Below are 21264 nucleotides of genomic sequence, written 5' to 3'. Positions count from 1 at the left end.
GACCGCCCCTCTCCCCCTTGGTGATAGCTAGGGATGGCGTTGGTTGGCATGTGGCCCTGGATGGGGGAAGGTGGCCCTGCGGTGCTGGTCTCCGTTCTGCAGATACCTTTGACTCTCCAGCATTGTCAATACAGCCTCATTCAGGTGCACTAATTCTTAAAGATCAGACATCCATCAGTCCCAATGTTCCTGCCAAGTGCTGAATTCCGGCTGCTCCGTTTCCTTTATAACAGAACTCTACACTCACTTACGCCACTGCAAATTCCACTGATGCTTCATGGACCTGTATCTCAGGCCTCAGTCTAGTCTGTCTACCTCAGAGCAGGGAGTAGAGAATACATCTCTGCAGGCTATTTAGTGTGTGTGTGTGTGAGAGATAGCCTCCCCTGGGACCCTGACCCTGAGTCTCATTAGATAACTCAAGGAAGCAGCTGGCAATTTCAACATTCGATCTTACGCTGGAGCAGTAGGATGCTGCTGTGAGCTACACCAGTGTAAATTCTAGTAGCTCCATTGAAGTCAGTGGCTCTAATGTGGATTTATAGCAGTGTCCTGCATCAGAATCTGGCCCTAGCGATATTTGTAATGTGGCGTCTAGTATTCTCCTCCTAGGAGGAGGAAAAGCCATGTACCCCCAAGGCTGGGAGGACCACAGCCACCGCTCTCAGGAGGAAACGCAGAGTAGTAGTGGTTGGTGACTCTCTTCTAAAGGGGACGGAGGCACCCATCTGTCGCCTAGACATGGCTTCCTGGGAGGTATGCTGCCTGCCAGGGGCCTGTATCTGAAACGTTACAGAGGGATGGTCGAGGATCATCCAGCCTTCTGACTACTACCCCCTGCTACTCATCCATGTGGCACTACTGATACTGCGAGGTATGACCCTCAGGAGATCAGAAGTGACTACAGGGCTCTGGGAGTAAGGGTGAAAGAGTTTGGAGTGCAGGCGGTGTTCTTTTCAATCCTTCGGGTGAAGGGTAGGGGCCCAGACAGAGACAGATGCATCCTGGAGATGAATGCCTGACTGCGAGGATGGTGTTGCCACGAGGGCTTTGGCTTCCTTGAACATGGGATGCTGTTCTAGGAAGAAGGACTGCTAAGCAGAGATGGGGTCCACCTATCGAGGAAGGGGAAGAGCATATTTGGATACAGACTGGCTAACCTAGTGAGGAGGGCTTTAAACTAGGTTCGAAGGGGGCTGGTGACCAAAGCCCACAGGTAAGTCGAGAACATGGAGACCTGGGAGAAGGTTTGGAATTTGGGGGGAGCATGGGCTATTATAGCAGAGATAAAGGCGAGACATAACAATGGCAGCGAGGGGAGAATCAAATCAGTATCTTAGATGTCTGCATACTAATGTAAGTATGGGGAATAAGGAAGAACTCGAAATGCTAGTAAATAAACACGACTGTAACATAGTTGTCAAGTATCAGAGGGTAGCCGTGTTAGTCTGAATCTGTAAAAGCAGCAAAGAATCCTGTGGCACCTTATAGACTAACAGACGTTTTGGGAGCTTTCGTGGGTGAATACCCACTTCCTCAGATGCATGTAATGGAAATATCCAGGGGCAGGTATATATATGTGTGCTAGCAAGCAAGCTAGAGATAACGAGGTCAGTTCAATCAGGGAGGATGAGGCCCTGTTCTAGCAGTTGAGGTGTGAAAACCAAGAGAGGAGAAACTGGTTCTGTAATTGGCAAGCCATTCACAGTCTTTGTTCAATCCTGAGCTGATGGTGTCAGATTTGCAGATGGGTACACGTCTGGCTCTGTTGTACCTACAAAATCTCCACCAAGCATTCTCAAAACTACAATACCTGCATGAGGAAATAAGGAAACAGATCAACAGAGCCAGACATGTACCCAGAAGCCTCCTACTGCAAGACAAACCCAAGAGAGAAACCAACAGGACTCCACTGGCCATCACATACAGCCCCCAGCTAAAACCCCTCCAATGCATCATCAAGGATCTACAACCCATCCTGGACAATGATCCCACACTTTCACAGGCCTTGGGTGGCAGGCCAATCCTGGCCCACAGACAACCTGCCAACCTGAATCATATTCTCACCAGTAACTGCACACCACACCATAATAACTCTAGCTCAGGAACCAATCCATGCAACAAACCTCGATGCCAACTCTGCCCACATATCTACACCAGCGACACCATCACAGGACCTAACCAGATCAGCCACACCATCACTGGTTCATTCACCTGCACATCCACCAATGTAATATACGCCATCATATGCCAGCAATGCCCCTCTGCTATGTACATCGGCCAAACTGGACAGTCTCTACGGAAAAGGATAAATGGACACAAATCAGACATTAGGAATGGCAATATACAAAAACCTGTAGGAGAGCACTTCAACCTCCCTGGCCACACTATAGCAGACCTTAAGGTGGCCATCCTGCAGCAAAAAAACTTCAGGACCAGACTTCAAAGAGAAACTGCTGAGCTTCAGTTCATCTGCAAATTTGACACCATCAGCTCAGGATTGAACAAAGACTGTGAATGGCTTGCCAATTACAGAACCAGTTTCTCCTCTCTTGGTTTTCACACCTCAACTGCTAGAACAGGGCCTCATCCTCCCTGATTGAACTGACCTCGTTATCTCTAGCTTGCTTGCTAGCACACATATATATACCTGCCCCTGGATATTTCCGTTACATGCATCTGAGGAAGTGGGAATTCACCCACGAAAGCTCCCAAAACGTCTGTTAGTCTATAAGGTGCCACAGGATTCTTTGTAACATAGTTGGCATCACAGAGACTTGGTGGGATAATAGACATGAGTGGAATATTTGTACAGAGGAGTACTGCTTGCTCAGGAAGGATAGGCAGGGAAAAAAGGAGGAGGTGTTGCCTTATATTAAAAATGCATACGCTTGGATTGAGGTTGAGATGGAAATAAGAGACAGACTTTGTTGAAAGTTTCTGGGTAAGGATAAAAGGGGTAAGAAACAAGGGTGATGTCATGGTAGTAGTTTACTACAGAGCACCAAACCAAGATGAAGAGGTGGATGAGGACAAACAGCAAACAAAATCATCCAAAGCACAGGACTTGGGGGTGATGGAGCACTTCAACCACCCAGACAACCATTGGGGAAATATCACAGCAGGGCACAGGTTATCTAACAAGTTCTTGGAATGTGTTGGAGACAATTTTTTTATTTCAGAAGATGGAGAAAGCTACTAGAGGAGAGGCTGTTCTAGATTTGATTTTGACAAATAGGGAGGAACTGGTTGAGAATCTGAAAGTGGAAGGCAGCTTGGGCAAAAGTGATAATGAAATGAGAGAGTTCATGATTCTAAGGAATGGTAGGAGGGAGAACAGCAAAATAAAGACAATGGATTTCAAGAAGGCTGACTTCAGCGAACTCAGGGAGTTGGTAGGTAAGGTCCCATGGGAAGCAAGTCTAAGGGGAAAAATAACAGAAGACAGTTGGCAGTTTTTCAAAGAGACATTATTAAGGGCACAAGAGCAAACAATTCCACTGCATAGGAAAGATAGGCAGTATGGCAAGAGACCCCCCTGGCTTAATGATCTAAAAATCAAAAAAGAGTCCAACAAAAAGTGGAAACTAGCTCAAATTACTAAGAATGAATATGAACAAATAACACAAGTATGTAGGGACAAAATTAGAAAGGCCAAGGCACAAAACGAGATCAAATTAGTTAGAGACATAAAGGGTAACAAGAAAACATTCTACAAATACGTTAGAAGCAAGAGGAAGACCAAGGACAGGGTAGGCCCATTACTCAATGAGGGGAGAAAGACAATAACAGAAAATTTGGAAATGGCAGAGGTGCTTAATGACTTTTTTTGTTTCTGTTTTCACCAAGAAGGTCGGTGGTGATTGGATGTTTAACGTAGCGAATGCCAGTGAAAATGAGGAAGGAACAGAAGAGGCTAAAATAGAAAAAGAACAAGTTAAAAATTACTTGGACAAATTAGATGTCTTCCAGTCACCAGGGCCTGATGAAATGCGTCCTAGAATACTCAAGGAGCTGACCTAGGAGATATCTGAGCCACTAGCGATTATTTTTGAAAAGTCATGGAAGACGGGAGAGATTCCAGAGGAATGGAGAAGGGCAAATATAGTGCCCCTCTATAAAAAAGGAAGTAAGGACAACCCAGAGAATTACAGACCAGTCAGCTTAACTTCTGTGTCCAGAAAGACAATGGAGCAAATAATTAAGCAATCAATTTGCAAACATCTAGAATATAATAAGGTAATAAGTAACAGTCAGAATGGATTTGTCAAATCATGTCAAACCAACCTGTTAGCTTTCTTTGACAGGGTAACAAGCCTTGTGGATGGGGGGAAGCGGTAGATGTATTTCTTGACTTTAGTAAAGCTTTTGATACTGTTTCAGATGACCTTCTCAAAACAAATTAGGGAAATGCAACCTAGATGGAGCAACTATAAGGTGGGTGCAAAACTGGTTGGAGAACCTTTCCCAGACAGTAGTTATCAGTGGTTCACAGTCATGCTTGAAGGGCATAATGAATGGGGTCCCACAGGGATTGGTTCTGGGTCTGGTTCTGTTCAATATCTTCATCAATGATTTAGACAATGGCATAGAGAGTACACTTATAAAGTTTGCAGGTGATACCAAGCTGGGAGGAGTTGCAAGTGCTTTGGAGGATAGGATTATATTTCAAAATGATCTGGACAAACTGGAGAAATGGTTTGAGTAAATAGGATGAAATTCAATAATGGCAAATGCAAAGTATTCCACTTAGGAAGGAACAGTTAGTTGCACACATATGAAATGGGCAATGATTGCCTAGGAAAAAGTACTGCGGAAAGGGATCTGGGGGTCATAATGGACCACAGCTAAATATGAGTCAATGGTGTAACACTGTTGCAAACATCGTTCTGGGATGTATTAGCAGGAGTGTTGTAAGCAAGACACGAGAAGTAATTCTTCCACTCTACTTCACGCTGATTAGGCCTCAAGTGGAGTATTGTGTCCAGTTCTGGGTGCCACATTTCAGGAAGGATGTGGACAAATTGGAGAGAGTCCAGAGAAGAGCAACAAAAATGATTAAAGGTCTAGAAAACATGGCCTGTGAGGGAAGATTGACAAAAATGGGTTTGTTTAGTCTGGAAAAGAGAAGACTGAGAGGGGATGTGATAACAGTTCTCAAGTACGTAAAAGGTTGTTACAAGGAGCAGGAAGAAAAATGGTTTTTCTTAACCTCTGAGGATACGACAAGAAGCAATGGGCTTAAATTGCAGCAACGGAGGTTTAGGTTGGACATTAAGAAAAACTTTCTAATTGTCAGGGTGGTTAAGCACTGGAATAAATTGCCTAGGGAGGTTGTGGAATCTCCATCATTGGGGATTTTTAAGAGCAGGTAGGACAAACACCTGTCAGGGGTAGGCCAGGTAATACTTAGTCCTGCCATGAGTGCAGGGGACTGGACTAGATAACCTTCCAATTCTATGTCAAATTGCTTCACACAATACATACAGATGGGGGGTTGCGTTAGAAGAAGTTCTGCTGTTCACCTTCTAATGCAGCACAAATGTTTCAGACCCCTGATGAAAAGGGAACCTTGCCATGTATTATTTGTAAAGTGTTTTGTGAGGCATGCATAGCCTGCAGCAAGACCTCACCTTCCACTGTGATCCTGTCAGATTTCACAAGTGAAGTAGCACAGAGCTGCTTGGATGGGAGGCCTCCAAGAAATAGGTAAGTACTACAAGAATCAGTGCTGGTGATGCCTTTGGCAGCATGCTCTCCAGAGTCAGTACAGCACCAACACCCCAACATGGTGACAGGGACGCCCTGCCTCCAGAGTTCCTGCTTCTGGATGATGTATAAACTGGAGATCCTAAGGCATGGAGTCGTTAATGTCCCACTTGTTACAGATCAAGTCAAGTGCCCCCTCTAGGACATTCACCAGACTACTCTGCGGGGCTCCAAATGTGGGGTGTGCTTTCAGCCTCCGGAGGCTGAACAGAGTCCATGCACTCCCCCTACCTTGGGGTCTCTAGCCATACTCTTGGGATGCCCTTCCTCTGTCTAGCACCCGTTCCTGGGAGTTGAGACCTCTGCCAGTCAACTACGTAGCCCCTGAGACCGTTGCTGACACCTCAGAATTCAGTGTAATTTAAATAAACTCTTTCCCAGAATTCCAGCCATGCGGGTATTCCGGGTCCACAGGGTAACTTCTCAAGGGCGTGTGATACATGTAACACACAACGCACAGACTTTGCACAGTGTTTTAAAACACCATTGCTCTTTACATAACAGCACGAGAGAGATACAGTGCTAGACAAAATAATAGCCATGCCTTTATGCATTTCTCTGCCTGTTTCCTCACCCTTGTGGAGAGATCTTTGGGCCAGGGGAGAGCCCTCTGGGGTGCTCAGGAACCTTCCTCTGCAGCTTCAGGACGTCTCTTCTGAAGCATGGATCCCTCTCCACCCCAGCTGTCATTTTCTGACCTCACAGTTAAACAGGGCCTCTCTACTACAAAAGTATACTCGTCGCTTCCTCTCTCGCATTGATATATCCCAACAACAACACCTGGTTCCTTTGTTCTGATGCTGGCAATTTTCCACTCTCCAACCTCCAGCTGGCTGTTGAGGGGCTGGGGGAAACTAGTTCTCTTAGCTTCAGCCACCCTCCTTCGCATACCCATGGTGTGGTCACAGTACAGTCATTAAGGTTAACTATGCTCCATTGTCCCCATCCCAGGGGGTGCATGCAACAAGCCATCTCAGCCCGTGGTGGAGCCTACATTTTATACATTCCATGATACAGCAACCTTCATAGTAACAGCTTGATAATATCAACCAGAATTCATAAATTGTACATACAGATTCCCCCAAATCTTCATACCACTGTACTTGACATGAGAGCAGGGGCTGTTAGTTACCCTCAGCGTCTGGCCAAAGTCCATCTCGGGTATTTGTCTTCTGCCTCTCTAGGTTCCCTTTGCAGCATCAGTTGGATACAGGAGTCTTCTTCGCTTTCAGATCCAAAATGCAGAACATGGTTGTGCTCTTGTAAACAGCTGCTGTGCTCCATCCCAGCGGTGGCTGCATGTCAGTGGTGGGGGAAGTGATCCATGTGTAGTGTTTGTCTGTCGAGTTGTAAAGCACTTTGGGCTGGGAAGCCACCGTGTGAGTGTTTCAATGCTGGTATTCACCGCAGAACTAATCTCCTGTCTTTTCCCCCTCCTTCCCTCTCTTTTTGTCCCTGAATGTTGTTTCCCCTTCCTCCCATCCCTTCCTCCCCTTGCAGTGGCAGGCCATCTCTCTGACAGTCATTGAGAAAGTTCAGATCGCAGCAGCCATCTTGGGTTCTCTCTTCCTGATCGCCAGTATCTCGTGGCTCATCTGGTCGACCTTCAGTCCTTCCGCCAAATGGCAGCGCCAGGACCTGCTCTTCCAGATCTGCTATGGAATGTATGGCTTCATGGACATTGTCTGTATAGGTGGGTGAATGAATTTCGCAGGCAAGGGGATGCAGCCCGCTGGCTCCCTCCACGGGAAGGAGCAGGAGATGGCACGCGGAGAATGGGCCTGGCTGCTATACAGATCTGTTTGGATACAGCCCCCTTGGCCATTTACTGCACCCTCTTTACAGAAATAACCCGGTTCTGAAGATCTCATCAACCTTGAGGTATTTTCCATTTCTGGGATGGTGTGGGATCTGGAATATCCCATGGGCAAATGCAGTGAGGGTCCAAGGCTGTAAAATGCAGCTGCTTACACAGTAACAGGGCATTTATTTTTCAGCTGTGTAAGGAATCTGAGCGCACTGGGCTGACTGAGAAACGTGTTATCACTGAGCACGAGGTAGAGGAAACACTCTTTTCACCCCCGGAATTGGGGTGAACACTTTTTCAAAAGGTAAAAGTGGGGTACATGCAGGATCCCCACCTCCTGCTGCTCCTCTTCGCCATGAGGCTTCACCCCCCTGGCCAGGCGGGAAGCCAGAGCTTGGGGAGCTGCTGTGGGGAGTCCCAGACCCTTTATCTGCCCGGGATATGCTATCCAGGGCAGGTGGAGGGTCTGGGGCTCCCCACTGCAATCTGGCTCAGAGGCACCAGAACTGGGCAGGATGGGGGGGGGGCATAGCCCTCCCACTTCTTGAAAGTGAATGGGCCGGACCCTGCCCCCTGCCCCTCCTCCTCCCCCCCAAGGCCCCACCTCCCCAGCCAGGCCAGCGTGGAGCCCAACCGGGGAACCCGAGCAGTTGTGGGAGCCACGCAGACCTGCCCTCTGCCCATGGTGCAGGGGGGCTGAGAGCAGCCCCCGTCCCGTGTCCCTATCCCCTAGGCTTCCTGCCTAGCCAAGGGCAGGTGGAGGTACAGGGTCCGCAACTCCGCACCGGCTCACTACAGCTGCTTGTGTGGCTCTCCCTGACCCAGCTCCGGCCGAGGGGAGGGCCTCAAAGCCGCAGCTGGGCCATGATAAGCTGTGCAGTCAGCTGTAGGGAGCTGCGGACCCTGCACCTGCCCTGGACAGAGGGCCAGGGGGCAGGGACACAGGCTGCGGGGGCTGTTTTTGGCAGGCCCCCAACACTGCAGGCAGGTGGAGGGTTCACACAGCTGCCCTGTACCAGTAAGCGCCCTCCCTTCCCCTGCCGGGGTAGCAGCGGCAGCCGGGGGCTCTGGCAGCGGTTTAAAGGGCCCAGGGCTCAGCCACTGCTACCGCCCCGGGCCCTTTAAACCACTTCTGGAACCCCTGGCTGCCGCTGCTGGGAGCCCCAGGCCCTTTAAATTGCCACCTGGGGAAGCCGGCCCCCCAGGTACAGCACACCGACTCTTGCCGGTACACCGTCCTGGGGCATACCCGCTTACTTTCACCTCTGCATGCAACTAACAGGCAAGTGCTATGCCCGGTTGCTATGTCCGGGGATGGCCCTGATCCCTGATGTAATTTTGCTATGGTGTGATGCATTAGTGCACAGCATACACAGAGAGAGAGACATTCACAAGAGAGACATGGACGTGGCTTTAAGGGGAAACTAGATGAGGTGAAGGGAGACGGGTACAGGGTGACTGAGCAGCATAATGGAAAGTGACCCAGCCAATGGTAAAGTGCAAGGAAGGGCCAGCGAGGGACTAGGCCTGGAAGTGAAGCACCTGGGAAAGGGAGAGCAAGTGGCTAAAAGGCGAAAAAGTAGGTGGTTATCAGCTCAAGGAGAGGACAGACCAAGTTTTCTACACAGTAGCTAGTCCCAGGAAGGCAGTTTCAAGGTGGATGCCTGCGGAGATGGCATCAGAGAGTCTCTGTACCTTCATCTGGATGTGCTGCTGTGCCTCAGTTTCCCTTCCTTTGATCAAGCAAACACTGCACAACAGGTCGGTCATGAAAATCTTCCTTTCTGGGGCCAGGCTTATTAATAGAAATCAGCAAAGCTTTCACCTGCATCTGGGCCCCTCCCACATCCTTGATGGTCTTTCCCCGGTGCTCCCTAGGAAGATTTTCTGCTGGTCTTGTTCCTGGGCTCACCATAGTCCACTTGGCTGTTCCCAATCTCACGGTGGCACCTGGGCCCCTGCCCCTCCCTCAGGCAGTTACCCTGCTGGCAGTCGGTATACCAGGTCTCTCCCAGACTGAGTCAAGAGCTGTCTCCTGCACTCCCAAGCCTGTCACGAGTCTCCTCTCAGACACATGCTGGCAACTAAAATTCCCACAACCCTGCCTTAAGGGGCTAAGGCCTGGCACCAGGCCCACCCTGTTCCATGACACGGTCCTACGTCCTGGAGTCAGAGTTTAGTCCGAATGGCTCAGTGACTCCAGACCATGGGACTCATGAAGACCAGAAGAGGCTGACCTTCAGCAGTCAAAAAGGGAAGCAACGAAGGCATGAACCAGGGGGTAAAGAGGAGGGGTTGAGGTCAGAATGAATCCAGGCAAAGATGCACAGCTGCAGCTGCCAAACGAGGCGGATCTGCAAGGAAAGACGAAAGTCTGAGTGCAAATGCCCTGACTTTCTGGCTTTGGGAAGGAAGCTGAGGTCAAGGTGAAGAGTGACAGGGAGTCCCAGATTGCTTTGCTCAGAAGAACTTAAATACTGTAGTAAGAAATTAACAACGGGGCTAAGAGGTGGCAGAGTCAGACCAAGCAGCAAATAGGACATAGCTGGTTCAGAGTGAGAGCCAGGAGAGGTTACAGAATTAGGTGGCAGCTCCAGGGAAGCAGAAGCTGTGGTACCAATGAGACATCTCGATGCCAGGGAAATACCCAGCAAAGCACTACGAGGGAAGAGAGAGGGACACACTCCATTGCAATTGTCATGTTTGGCACTCTAAGGTCTGAATGGGCCAGGGCCCTAGAACTGCCCTCTTCAGTCATGGTGCTGGTCCCTTGAGGTCAGGGTTAGGGCAGTTTGGGGGCACGGGGATAAAGGGCTTCACACAGTGGAGCACTAAAGTCACTTTCCCAGGACGGCAGTGAAGTCTGTGGCTTCATTCAGCGGCGCTAAAGCAAGAGGCCTATGCAGTCACAGGAAGGGCCATGTCTGTTTCTGCTAGGGCTTTAAACAGGGCCCCAGAGCCCAAAAAAGCCACACTCCAGCCGATGTGAGTAGAATCCTTCTATACTATATCCTCTCACTATTGAGTGAGACCATTCAGCTCAGCTGGCTGCTGCAGCAGCATATGGCTATCCACCATCAGGCCTCAAAGTTGCAGTTGCTCCTGTCCCCATTTCAATGCAGGGAATGGCTGGGGGACGTGCATGGCAGCAGATTCACCCGTCCCACCTTCTCCACCCCCTGCAAGTCCCACGTGCACTGGGATGCACAGAACAAGAGCATGGCCTCCGCACATAGTGCATGTACCCTGGGCTAGGCCCTCCCAGCTCAGGCTGATGATGAAGGCAAGATCTGCACCTCGGGGATCTGTTCCTGGGTCTGAAATAACATGACTGTGAACGTCTCGTGGTCTTTCAGTGCTCAGAGAGTGGAGATACCAGGATCTTCACCTCCTGTTCCCCATAAGGTACTTCCTGAGGTGGAGAAGCTTAAAGACTCATTCTAGTGCCTGCAGAGCCACAGCCCTGATATTTGTGGCAGCAGGAGATGGTATGATGGAGGCAAGATCCAGCCCAACGCCTCTCTGTTATTGCGGTCAGGCTCGGAACGTGCTCCTGTGTTTCAGATGTACACACAGGCAGTCAGATAACAGAGATGCAGGTTGGGGGACTGGAGACAAACAGTCTTGAGCATAATCAGTGGCTCTGCTTTGTCATTGTCCAAACGCGATGGAAACTGCCAGGGAGTGAGAAGGAGCAGGGCAAAGACTAACCTCCCTCGCCAGGATCAATCAATTTTTCCCTGGGGATGGGTGGAAGGCTGCCCTGGATGGAGCACTACCTGATGCTAACGGGAGTTCTGCAGATAAAAATGCCCCTTTTGAAAAGTCAAGGAGAAGAGTCAGACAAACCTTGTGCCAGTGAGGGAGTTACGGGCCGTATGCTCTGCACACAGCCCCATTGTGCCTGGGCTTAGTCAGCATGTATGATCCCCCCACCAGCAGTGCCTGGGCAGTGTGTATGACCCCCACACTTCCTACCAGCAGTGCCCTCCCAGGGCATATCCCAACCTGACAGACTTGCCCAAAACTAGTGCCAGGCTCATCCCACCATTGGTGTCATGGGATTTCCTCCAGCAATTAACCTGGGCCTGTTCCGTTCATTACCCTTCTCAGCCATGTGCTGGCAGAGAATGGGAGCTAGTTTAACTCATCACACGCGTTGCTCTCCACTTTCCCGAGGGAGATCAGGGAAATCACCAAAAAAAGGAGAAGTGGGATGCAAGAGAAAGCAACCATCTGAGCATGGTGGCAGATCATGATGTCCTCCCATCCTGGTTTGGGGAGTCAGAGAAGGAGGAGGAACCCTGGTCTGTGAGGATCTGGCTTGTGCGCCTTCTTGGCTGTTGATGGAAGTGGAAAGCCCTAGCTCAGCTGGTGTCGGTAACATGATTATCGTGGCTGTGATAAGGCTGAAAACCTGAGGGAAACTGATTAGCTCATCTGTGAATGGGAGATAAGTATTTCCCTGTGGTCAGTGGAGAACAAAGCGAGCTGATCATTGATGGACCAGGAACTTAAGTTTTGATTGTTTTTAAGGATTTGGGCTTGATGTCTCCTCGCCTTTTGTGGAGAGTCCCCCTTTGCATCACCGCTGATGTCACTTGTAATCAAAGCTGTCAGCTTTAGGCGATAACATCCAGTGGAAGAGCAGCCTTTGCCTTCCTAGCACCCCTCAAAGTTGCTGCTGCTAATTCCTTAACCTTTTGCCTGCCAGTTGTACAGGAATTTGACCATGACAGAAATCCCTGGGGCGGTGGGTTTTCATTTCCAGCAGAACAATGGTTAATCTGTGCAACTATAATGCTGACAGACCCTGGCTGACGTCAGGCAGGATTGAACCAGGGACCTCTGGAGCTTAGGGGATGGGCCTCTACCATATGAGCCTGGGCCTGGGCCATGTTTTGCCCCTGAGTTGAACCAAGTGACCAGTGAGGCCTATGCTGAGAATTGTGTGTCTCTCGCTGTAAATGCACCCAGCCACAGTCTTTTCTGTTGTAACCCTGTTGTTTTCAATGAGGCTGCCCCAGTCTAGCTGGGATGAGAATTTGACCCACTTTGTTTAGCTTCTGCCCCGGTCCTGCTATCGAAGGGAAGTGAGGTGAAACGTACTCCCTGCTCCAGTGCCGTCGACCTTCGTCCTTATCTGTCCATGGAATGGTGACCCAGACGCACACGGTGACTGTCCAGTTCTTTGTTAAGAGAATTGATGCTACTGAGATGGGTGCTCCGCGCACAGACTCATAGCGAGGCTTCTGCATAATCCGGACTTCCTGGGTCCTGCTTCTTACTGCCTACCCAGCCTGTCCATCCTAACACACGTCAAACCTAGGGCCCACCAGTTTCTTCACCCAGCACTACTGACGTCTCCCATGGAATGCCCACTGCCTGCCTGCTAGCGATCTCCGCTGCGGCTTGCGGCTTCCTGGGTTTCCTTGTCCCATGTGCAGCTCCAGCTAGGGGCTGCTGAGGGCAAACAGCTTCAACGGAGCAATCTGCAGTGAGCTGCCCCTTGCCCCTGTCCACATGGCAGGACGGAGGTGTGGCTAGGGGAAATCCTAGGCAGTGATTCCTGCAGGGCACCCTGGCCTTGTTTACATATATACACTCGTTTGTATGGCTCTCCAGTTCATGCACAGGCTTCTGCCCCTCCAGGGAAAGGATGACCTTGTGATTCAGACACTAAAGTGGGACTCGAGAGAGCTAGGTTCTGTTTCTGCCTTTGCCCCAGACTCCCTGTGTGACTTTAAGCCTGTTACTGCCCTGCTCTGTGCCTCAGTTTCCCCCTCTGCAAAATCAGGAATAACAATGCTCCCTGCATCATGAGCATGAATGCAGTGCCCAGGGCTATCGGAATAGCTGGACACCACATTGCCTTTGGCATTTTATGGCTTCTCCATCACCGCTAGGCAATTTCTGATCTCCCCCACCCCATTTTCTTCCCAGTGTATGAACAACCACGTCTCCAAGGTGGGTGCTCAGATGGCACCGTGGTGGGCACAGTAAGAACCTGAACAGCATCTGCTCTTCGGAGTAGGGACGGTCTTTTTTGTTGTGTGCCAGGACCTTAGCTTGTGAGGGGCCCAATCCTTGATTAGCACCTTTGTGCACGACAGTGAATGGTCACATTGGCAACTGCAGTGCGTATCGGTGCACTGCATTTTTAATGTATGCACCCTCTGCTGGCTGGCAAAACATTGCACTGTAGGTCCTACGTAAATGGCGACTGTTCTTGGTCTCCTCCTGCATTTTCCCAGTGAAAGAGTGGTTACATTTTGAAACATGAAATATTTATTATACAGCAGAATTCTGGGAACAAAATTCCCCAGCAGTTCCTACCGATTCTTGTGTCGGTACAGTGTTGTCCATAGATTCCTTCAAAAGCCATAGACCTGTGTCGTCCCAGCCTCCAGTTTAGAACTGTTCTAGGTTCTCAGTCCATCCACGTACAAACAGCCTGCCGCTGCCCGGAACACCAAAGGGCAGTAGTGGCTGCAGAGCTCTTGCTGTGTAGGCCACAGGGCTTCTCTCATATCTGTGTGTGTGGAGTTCCACAGCTGGATACAGCACCAGTCTGCACAGCACCTGAATGCTGCCAACTCTTCTACGCCAGATGAGCACCTCTTCAATGCCTCCCCTCTACAGAAGGGATGTGGACGAATTGGAGAGAGTCCAGTGGAGGGCAACAAAAATGATTAGAGGGCTGGGGCACATGACTTACGAAGAGAGGCTAAGGGACCTGGGCTTGTTAGTCTGTAGAAGAGATGAGTGAGGGGGCATTTGATAGCAGCCTTCAACTACCTGAAGGGGGGTTCCAAAGAGGATGGAGCTCGGCTGTTCGCGGTGGCGGTAGATGACAGAACAAGGAGTAAGGGTCTCAAGCTGCAGTGGGGGAGGTCTAGGTTGGCTATTAGGAAAAACTATTTCACTAGGAGGGTGGTGAAGCACTGGAATGGGTTCCATAGGGAGGTGGTGAACTCTCCATCCTTAAAGGTTTTTAAGATCAGAGTTGTCAAAGCCCTGGCTGGGATGATTTAGTTGGTGTTGGTCCTGCTTTGAGCAGGGGGTTGGACTAGATGAGGTCTTTTTCAAACCCTAATCTTCTATGATTCTATGCTGTCGGCATGTCATTCAGACTCCTTAGCTCTGTCTGGTCTCCTCTCTACTAAGCCCCAAACCCTTGGCTGGCCAGTCATGTGGCACACAAGGCAGTGCATGGGCAGGATTTCATGGCTATTTATGTGGCTATAGGGTTACGCAGGTAAGAGGTGGAGGGGCTTCAGCAGGTGGCGCTCTTCTCTTGAAGGTTATAACGATCAATGGCCTTCACAATGTGGAACTGGGGATGGTGGGCCAAATGCTCAGAACGTCTGTTTAGCTTGTATGAGCAATTTCCTCAGCTCCCTGGGCAAATGTGGGATTGGTGCATGCAGGTTGGCCAGCCAGTTTGAAGGGCTAATCTTTGTGTAAGCCATGCCCACTCAGTGTGGGGCATTGTCTCCCTTTGGGTTGGGCAGGCGTGGGGCACACCGAGGTAGAACAACCTGCTATAGGCATGGCTGACTGAGTTTGTTAGCTCAAGCAGCAGATGCTCGTGTGTTGAGATGCCAGGTTCAATCATTGCTGCCCTCGCCCCACCCAGGGATGTGGTGTCGTATTTGCAATACAGTAATGGATTCCAATTTCCTGCACCTCTCTAGAACCTTTCATCCGCAGATAGGAAATGCACGTAGCTTCACCTTGCCACACACCAGTTAGGATCCCTTCACTCACCACTGAAATGCAGCCACATATGGAGTAACCTATCTCTGCTCTTCACCAGGAACACAAGTGTTTAACAGCAGGTGAAGAGTGTCTCGTCCAGCTGAACATCTGGGGGACTCTCAAGTCAGCAGATGTCCTCTCCTGAGTTGGAGTGAGGCCAGGACAGGAGAAGACCACGCCCCTACTGATCTTTAGGTAACACAAGTGGGCTGGACTTGTAGCTCCGAGCATCAGACAAGACCATTGATTGGTATAACCTTCAAAAGAAGAGTGCCACCTACTGAAGCCCCATCCACCTTTTACCTGCATTTTTGCCTTGGTGATCTCCCATCCAAGTACTAATCCTACCCCAACCTGATTAGCCGGAGAACTGTGCATTTGGCTCCTGTGGCATAAGGGATAAATTCTTGCCTCTCCCTGTTAAGAGACCCTGCAAGAAGCAGAGTGTGTCCCTGTGTCTACCTCGGGACGTGGCTGATTGTCACCTCCTTGACTCCATATTTCCCCAAAAGACACAGGGCTCCCATCACATTCTTATCCAATAAACTTCACTTTAACAAGTGAGAGAGAGAGATAAGGAGCTGAGATGTGATTGCAAGGGGAATGCAGTCAGTTCCTGGGGTGCTTTGCACCCCTGGAGGCAGCGAAAGGAGGAGTGGGAGTTCCGGAGAGCAGAGGTGGAGAGGGATTATCATGGGTGCATACAGATAGATATAGATAGGGATATAATCATATAAAAATAGCCGGAGTGAGTCTCCTTGGGTCTCAAGCTGATGAGGAGAGTGAGTGGCAGCTTGGAACTCATCCACACATCCTGAGAGGCACCTGACCATTAATTAAATGGCAATTCAGGAGGGGTCATCTGCCTCCCTGTCAAGGCGCAATTAGGGAAAGTCAGTGTTTGTGGATTAAAGTGGCATGTGGGTTCAGGAGGCCTGGCCATAATCTCCTGTTAAAAAACAAAGAGTGTTGCCAGCTAATGAGAGAGCAACCCAGGCTGGGGAAGAAAATCACCTGAGCAGCTCAAGAGGGGAGTGGTGTTCGGGGCGGCTGATGAGCAGCTCATGCCTTGTCCTTGGCTTCCATTTAATTAGCATACTTGCAGGGGGTTGGGTTGGTTAAGCAGCCTGGCATACGATCTGACTAGAGTAGCCACGGTTGTGTAGGTTAGGACTGAAGGGGCTGGCAGAGCCATGCGTGGGCTCTGGACTAGAAGCGCTCTTCAGCGACTTCTCTCTGCCTCGTTGCTGTCAGCCCCTCACTTTTACAAGCACTAAATCCTCACATTCTTAGAAGATTCACCCCTTTGCTTGGCCCTCGGTCCCTGAGAGTATTTGCCTTCGCACCAACAGCTGCTCTGCAACTCAGCAGCACTAGAGACGAGCAAAGCACGGCCATTCATCCTGCCAACAATTTTTGTTGGCATGCTGCGGCAATCCATCACATACCAGGAAGTGTGCACCCGCTGCTTTTAATCCCAGCTGCCAGAGAGAATAATCGGAGGCATCCAGTCCATCCGATGGCATCTCTGCACAACTGTAGGTAATAAGAGAAGAAATCAATAGCCAATTAAACCTGATCCACAGCGTCTGATTTTTCAGGGTGCGATGGGAACAGTAATTAATGGAGTTTCCTTGAGACCGTCACAATTCAAGGTTTCCTGTCAAGGCTAAGGTGGTTTCATTTTAACTGCACATGCTGCAATGTACTGCCTATGGAAGTGCAGGGCTGGAATAGCCTTTTTGTGTGTGGTGAGCCTGGTGGCCTGTCCCTGCTGATGGCCTGGTTAGATGGAGGTGGAAAGCTCCTGTATATTGCATGCATAGGACACAAGTACCTCCAGGAACAAAGCTGGAAAGAGTCACTATGGCAGTACGGCCCATGGAAATAATTTAAGGGGAGGTGCCAAACATGTCCATTGCCCCCCATGGCATACCAGTGCTTTTGGGAGAGGGAGAGGTAATGAGGCTGGGATACTCAATGGCAGTTGGGCATCAACTTCTCTTAGGCCCCTTTGGAAATTGCAGCCTATTGCCCATGATGGATCTCCCAACTGACAGGTCCAAAATAAAGCTGTCAGGCAGGGAGAGAAAATAGGCTCTACTAGGCTAAGGATGCTCAACCCTGGCATTCAGGTTGTGCGTGTAGGAGACAGGGATATATAACTGCAAGGAGATGTTGGTGTGTAGATCACCGTTAAATGGTGAGACATTTCTCCACCCATTGCATAGGCAGCTGTGAAGCAGGTATCAACTTGTGTTTCAGTTCAGCTGCAGAATTTTGGAGCGAGGTGCACACACGGTGCTCTCCCTCTCCCAGAAATGTTACAGTAGTTCTTTCTCTGTTTGTTGCTTTCCTTAATGTGAAATAAGTTCTCTAAGGTGAGACGTACATGCTTGGGTTTTTGTGTCTGGAAAACACAACTGTGGAGAAGTGGGACAGCACTCCTGCAGCTTCCCCATCCAGGCTCCCTCTCAAGGGAGATGGGGGACGCTGAGTGTTCGGGGGGTTTTAATGAGGAACCTCCACCTCGCCATCTTTTCCTCGTGCTGTGGGAGAATACTGCTGGAGTAATCCACCAGGACCCTTGTTGGGAGGAAGGGAATGACTGGAGGAAGTGTTGGGCTGCATGGGAATGGAGCTTGAAGGGAGGTGGGTGTCTTGTGTATGAGTTCTTGACCTTCTGAGCAATTCACCACCACCTTTTTCTGATTTCCTTCCACAGCCCTGAAACAAACACATTAGGGCCAAGCCATCCACCCACCCCCAGCTTCAATGCGTATCCCGTTTAACGGCTGACTGGGGCTAGCAGCCCCTTGATAGTCACAGACACTAGGTCCAGACCCTGTCAACAGACCAGGCAGCTGTAATAAAGACGAAAAATTGGAGTCTTTGCTTGTGCTGTGGCAGAGGCCACGATTCCTGTTTTGTGTTGTGTCCAGTCATGATGTCCATCAGGGACACCTGCACAATCCTTTCTGGGGTGGGTAGAAAAACCGGAGCAACCACCTGCCAGGTCAGGTCTCCTGGTCCTAAGCTGTTGGGCCCTGTCTCCCTTTAAAAACCACTCATTTGCCCTCTGTGTGTTGCTGTACAGCTCAGGAGGCCGAGTGGGCACAGTCGTATGCTCACACTGACTGGCTGTGTGGCAGGCAACCAGGAACATACGAGGCACTTCAGTACTGAGGAATGCAGCCCTGCTGCTTCTGAAGGGATGGGACTGTTTTTGTCTAATGCCATATCGATTGTTCAGTCAGGGATTGGAGCGGAGAAGCTGCTGTGTATTCCCCAGCAGGCGTTTCTGCAGCTACAGAACACGCATGTGAATTTGATTGTTAGCAGTTTGGCAGCTCTTCACAGGGCACGTACAGAGCCCATCAACTGAGATGGGTCTGAACTATCAAGTTTGGATCCACTTCTGAACTCTCTATGTTGAGTTGGGGGTTGGGCCCATCAGTACTAATAAATTCAGAATGCCCATCTATTTTATTCAAAAGAATTCACCTTTCTATACATTATATTCAAGAATCTTGATAACATTCCTCTCCATACAGTGCCTCTGTGCAAAAGGACCCCATAGGTCTGTTGATTGCAAATAACGTGTGGTGTTCTTTGCTCCAATGAGTCCGTTTATTAGTATTTAATGAGGAGGAAATAAATAATGTCTCTGAAAACATCCCACTGGCCTACGCTGTGCTTTAGAGGGGACTAGAGAATGATCCTGTGTTGCTGCCCTTCCAACAAATACTGCACTGGAATAAAGTGCCTGGTGGGACTGTGACCCGCTGCCCTCTAGGGTTAGAATCAGAAATGCTCATCTGTGTGTCATAGGTCCTATACTGTTAATAGCAAATGGAGATTCCCCTTTAGCTCACTTGGGGAGGACCTCCTGTACTCTCAATATAAAAGATACCATACTGCAAATAGTAACGCCATAACTACTCTTCAGACCATCCACTCCAAGCACCTGCATTATGCCAGGCTGCTTCTCCCATCTGCTTGCCTGCCCAGTTGTCCTTGCTGTTGCAAAGGTTTTCCCTTTGTCCAGTCCAAAGCTTTCTGAGTTGAACTTGCAGCGCTTGTCGGTGTGTCTGAGCCTTCTGCTGATGGTTTGGGTTTCTGTCAGCTGCTGCGTCAGAACAGAATTCTGGTTAATCCTGAGGTGGTTTTAATTGGTCTTTGTGGGGGGCCTGGTAAGGAGTGGAGGTAAGGAGGTGGATCAGTGCTGCTAGGTGAACTCACCAGATCATCCTAACTCCATCCAGGAGCCCTGTCTTCCATGAGAGTCCTGTCCTGTCTCCCACTCCTGCTGGGTCCTGATCCCTGCCAGGTGGTCATGGGGCTGTGGGTGGAAGAAAGCTGCATTGGCCAGGGTAGGGATAGCATGGCCATGGCAGGAAAAATCCACTCCATGCTCAAAGACCAAGTAGCATGGGAGAGCTTGAGAGCAGGCCACACCTCCAACTGCAACGCGGAGGACCTGGGCTGCTGCTAGGAGAGCAGCCGGCACCACGGGCAAGAGTGGGGAGAGAAAGGAGCCAAATTATTCAGCTCTCATGCCTCATCTTAGGTTACGTCTACACTACCTGCTGGATTGGTGGGTAGTGATCAACCTATTGGGCATCGATTTATTGCATCTAGTCCAGATGTGATAAAATTGATCCCTGATTGCTCTGCCATCAACTCCAGAACTCCACTGTGGTGAGAGATGGAAGCAGAGTCAACAGGAGAGTAGCAGTGGTCGACTCACCGCCGTCCTCACGGCCAGGTAAATCGACCTAAGATACGGCGACTTCAGCTACACTATTTGTGTAGCTGAAGTTGTATATCTTAGGTTGACCCCACACACACATAGTGTAAACCTATCCATAGATCCCTAGACGGGACCTAGTCATCCTTTGGACACTATTAGTGAATCCCTCATCTGCTGTGGGGATCTGTCACAGGTGGGTCCTAGCAATTAGTAAGGCCAGAATTCAAACCAGGATCCACAGAGTCTGTAGGCAGGAGTACAACTGGCTGCTGAGGGATTCGTGGGAACGGGTCCAGATTTGCTAAACTCATCTCAGCTGGAAATTGCCCATGAAGGCATCAGTCATCTTTCTGCAGCGACCACATTGGTGCCACCAGCAGCCTACGTCCTCTCCTAAAGGCAGAGGCATGTGGCTTGTGGTGTTTGCAGGACACAGGAAGAGAAGCCACCTGATTGAATTAGAAATGCCAGGGCTCCTGCATCCAATATACGGCCAGCATGGCACCCTTTTGGAATGAGAAATGCTACCACCCTCAGGCAGTTCATTGAGAACCGGAGTGTATTAACAGGAGTGTTGAATGTAAGGCATTTTACTCAACCCTGGAGTATGGTGTCCAAAACTGGGAATCACATTTTAGGAAAGATGTGGACAAATTGGAGAGAGTCCAGAGGAGCGCAAATAAAAAATGGTAAAAGGTTAAAAAATACCTGACCTATGAGGAAAGGTTGAAAACCTGGGCATGTTTATGTAACCCACACACCTTCTGAGTGTGGTATTCTGTCCCATGTAGTAGAACCAAGAAGGAAAGAAAAAATGGGCCTGCTCTACAGCCTTAGCTAAGAGCCAGTTGGCTTTTGGCTCATGTGTTGAGGTCCCCGGTTCAATCCTGCCTGCTGATGACTAGGATCTGGCAGTGTTACATTTAGTCTTGAGAAAAGAAGACTAAGAGGGAGCCTGACAACAGTCTTCAAATATGTTAAGGGCTGATGGTAATCAATTGTTCTCCTTGTCCACTGAAGCTGGGACAAGAAATCATCAGCTTGAATCTGCAGCAAGGGAGATTTAGGTTAGATATTAGGGAAAGCTTTGTACCTCTAAGAATAGTTAGGTTCTGGAACAGGCTTCCTAGGGAGGGTGTGGACTCCCTGTCATTGGAGGTTTTTAAGAACTTGC

The 21264-nt window shown here is 49.7% G+C and overlaps 1 protein-coding gene across 2 annotated transcripts in view; it reads left to right on the top strand.

The window, feature by feature from the left end:
• MARCHF4 (membrane associated ring-CH-type finger 4) overlaps positions 1-21264 on the top strand; it is a 175045-nt gene that overhangs the window by 141352 nt on the left and 12429 nt on the right. For both annotated transcript variants that reach the window (XM_030581006.1, XM_030581005.1), the window contains exon 3: positions 7270-7462. In XM_030581006.1, the coding sequence (XP_030436866.1) occupies positions 7270-7462 (193 nt within the window). The remainder of the gene's footprint in view (positions 1-7269; positions 7463-21264) is intronic.

Source organism: Gopherus evgoodei, chromosome 11 (genome assembly GCF_007399415.2).
Source record: "Gopherus evgoodei ecotype Sinaloan lineage chromosome 11, rGopEvg1_v1.p, whole genome shotgun sequence".
NCBI lineage: Eukaryota > Metazoa > Chordata > Testudines > Testudinidae > Gopherus > Gopherus evgoodei.
The sequence above is the reverse complement of the archived record's forward strand: the minus strand, read 5'-3'. Positions and strand labels throughout refer to the sequence as shown.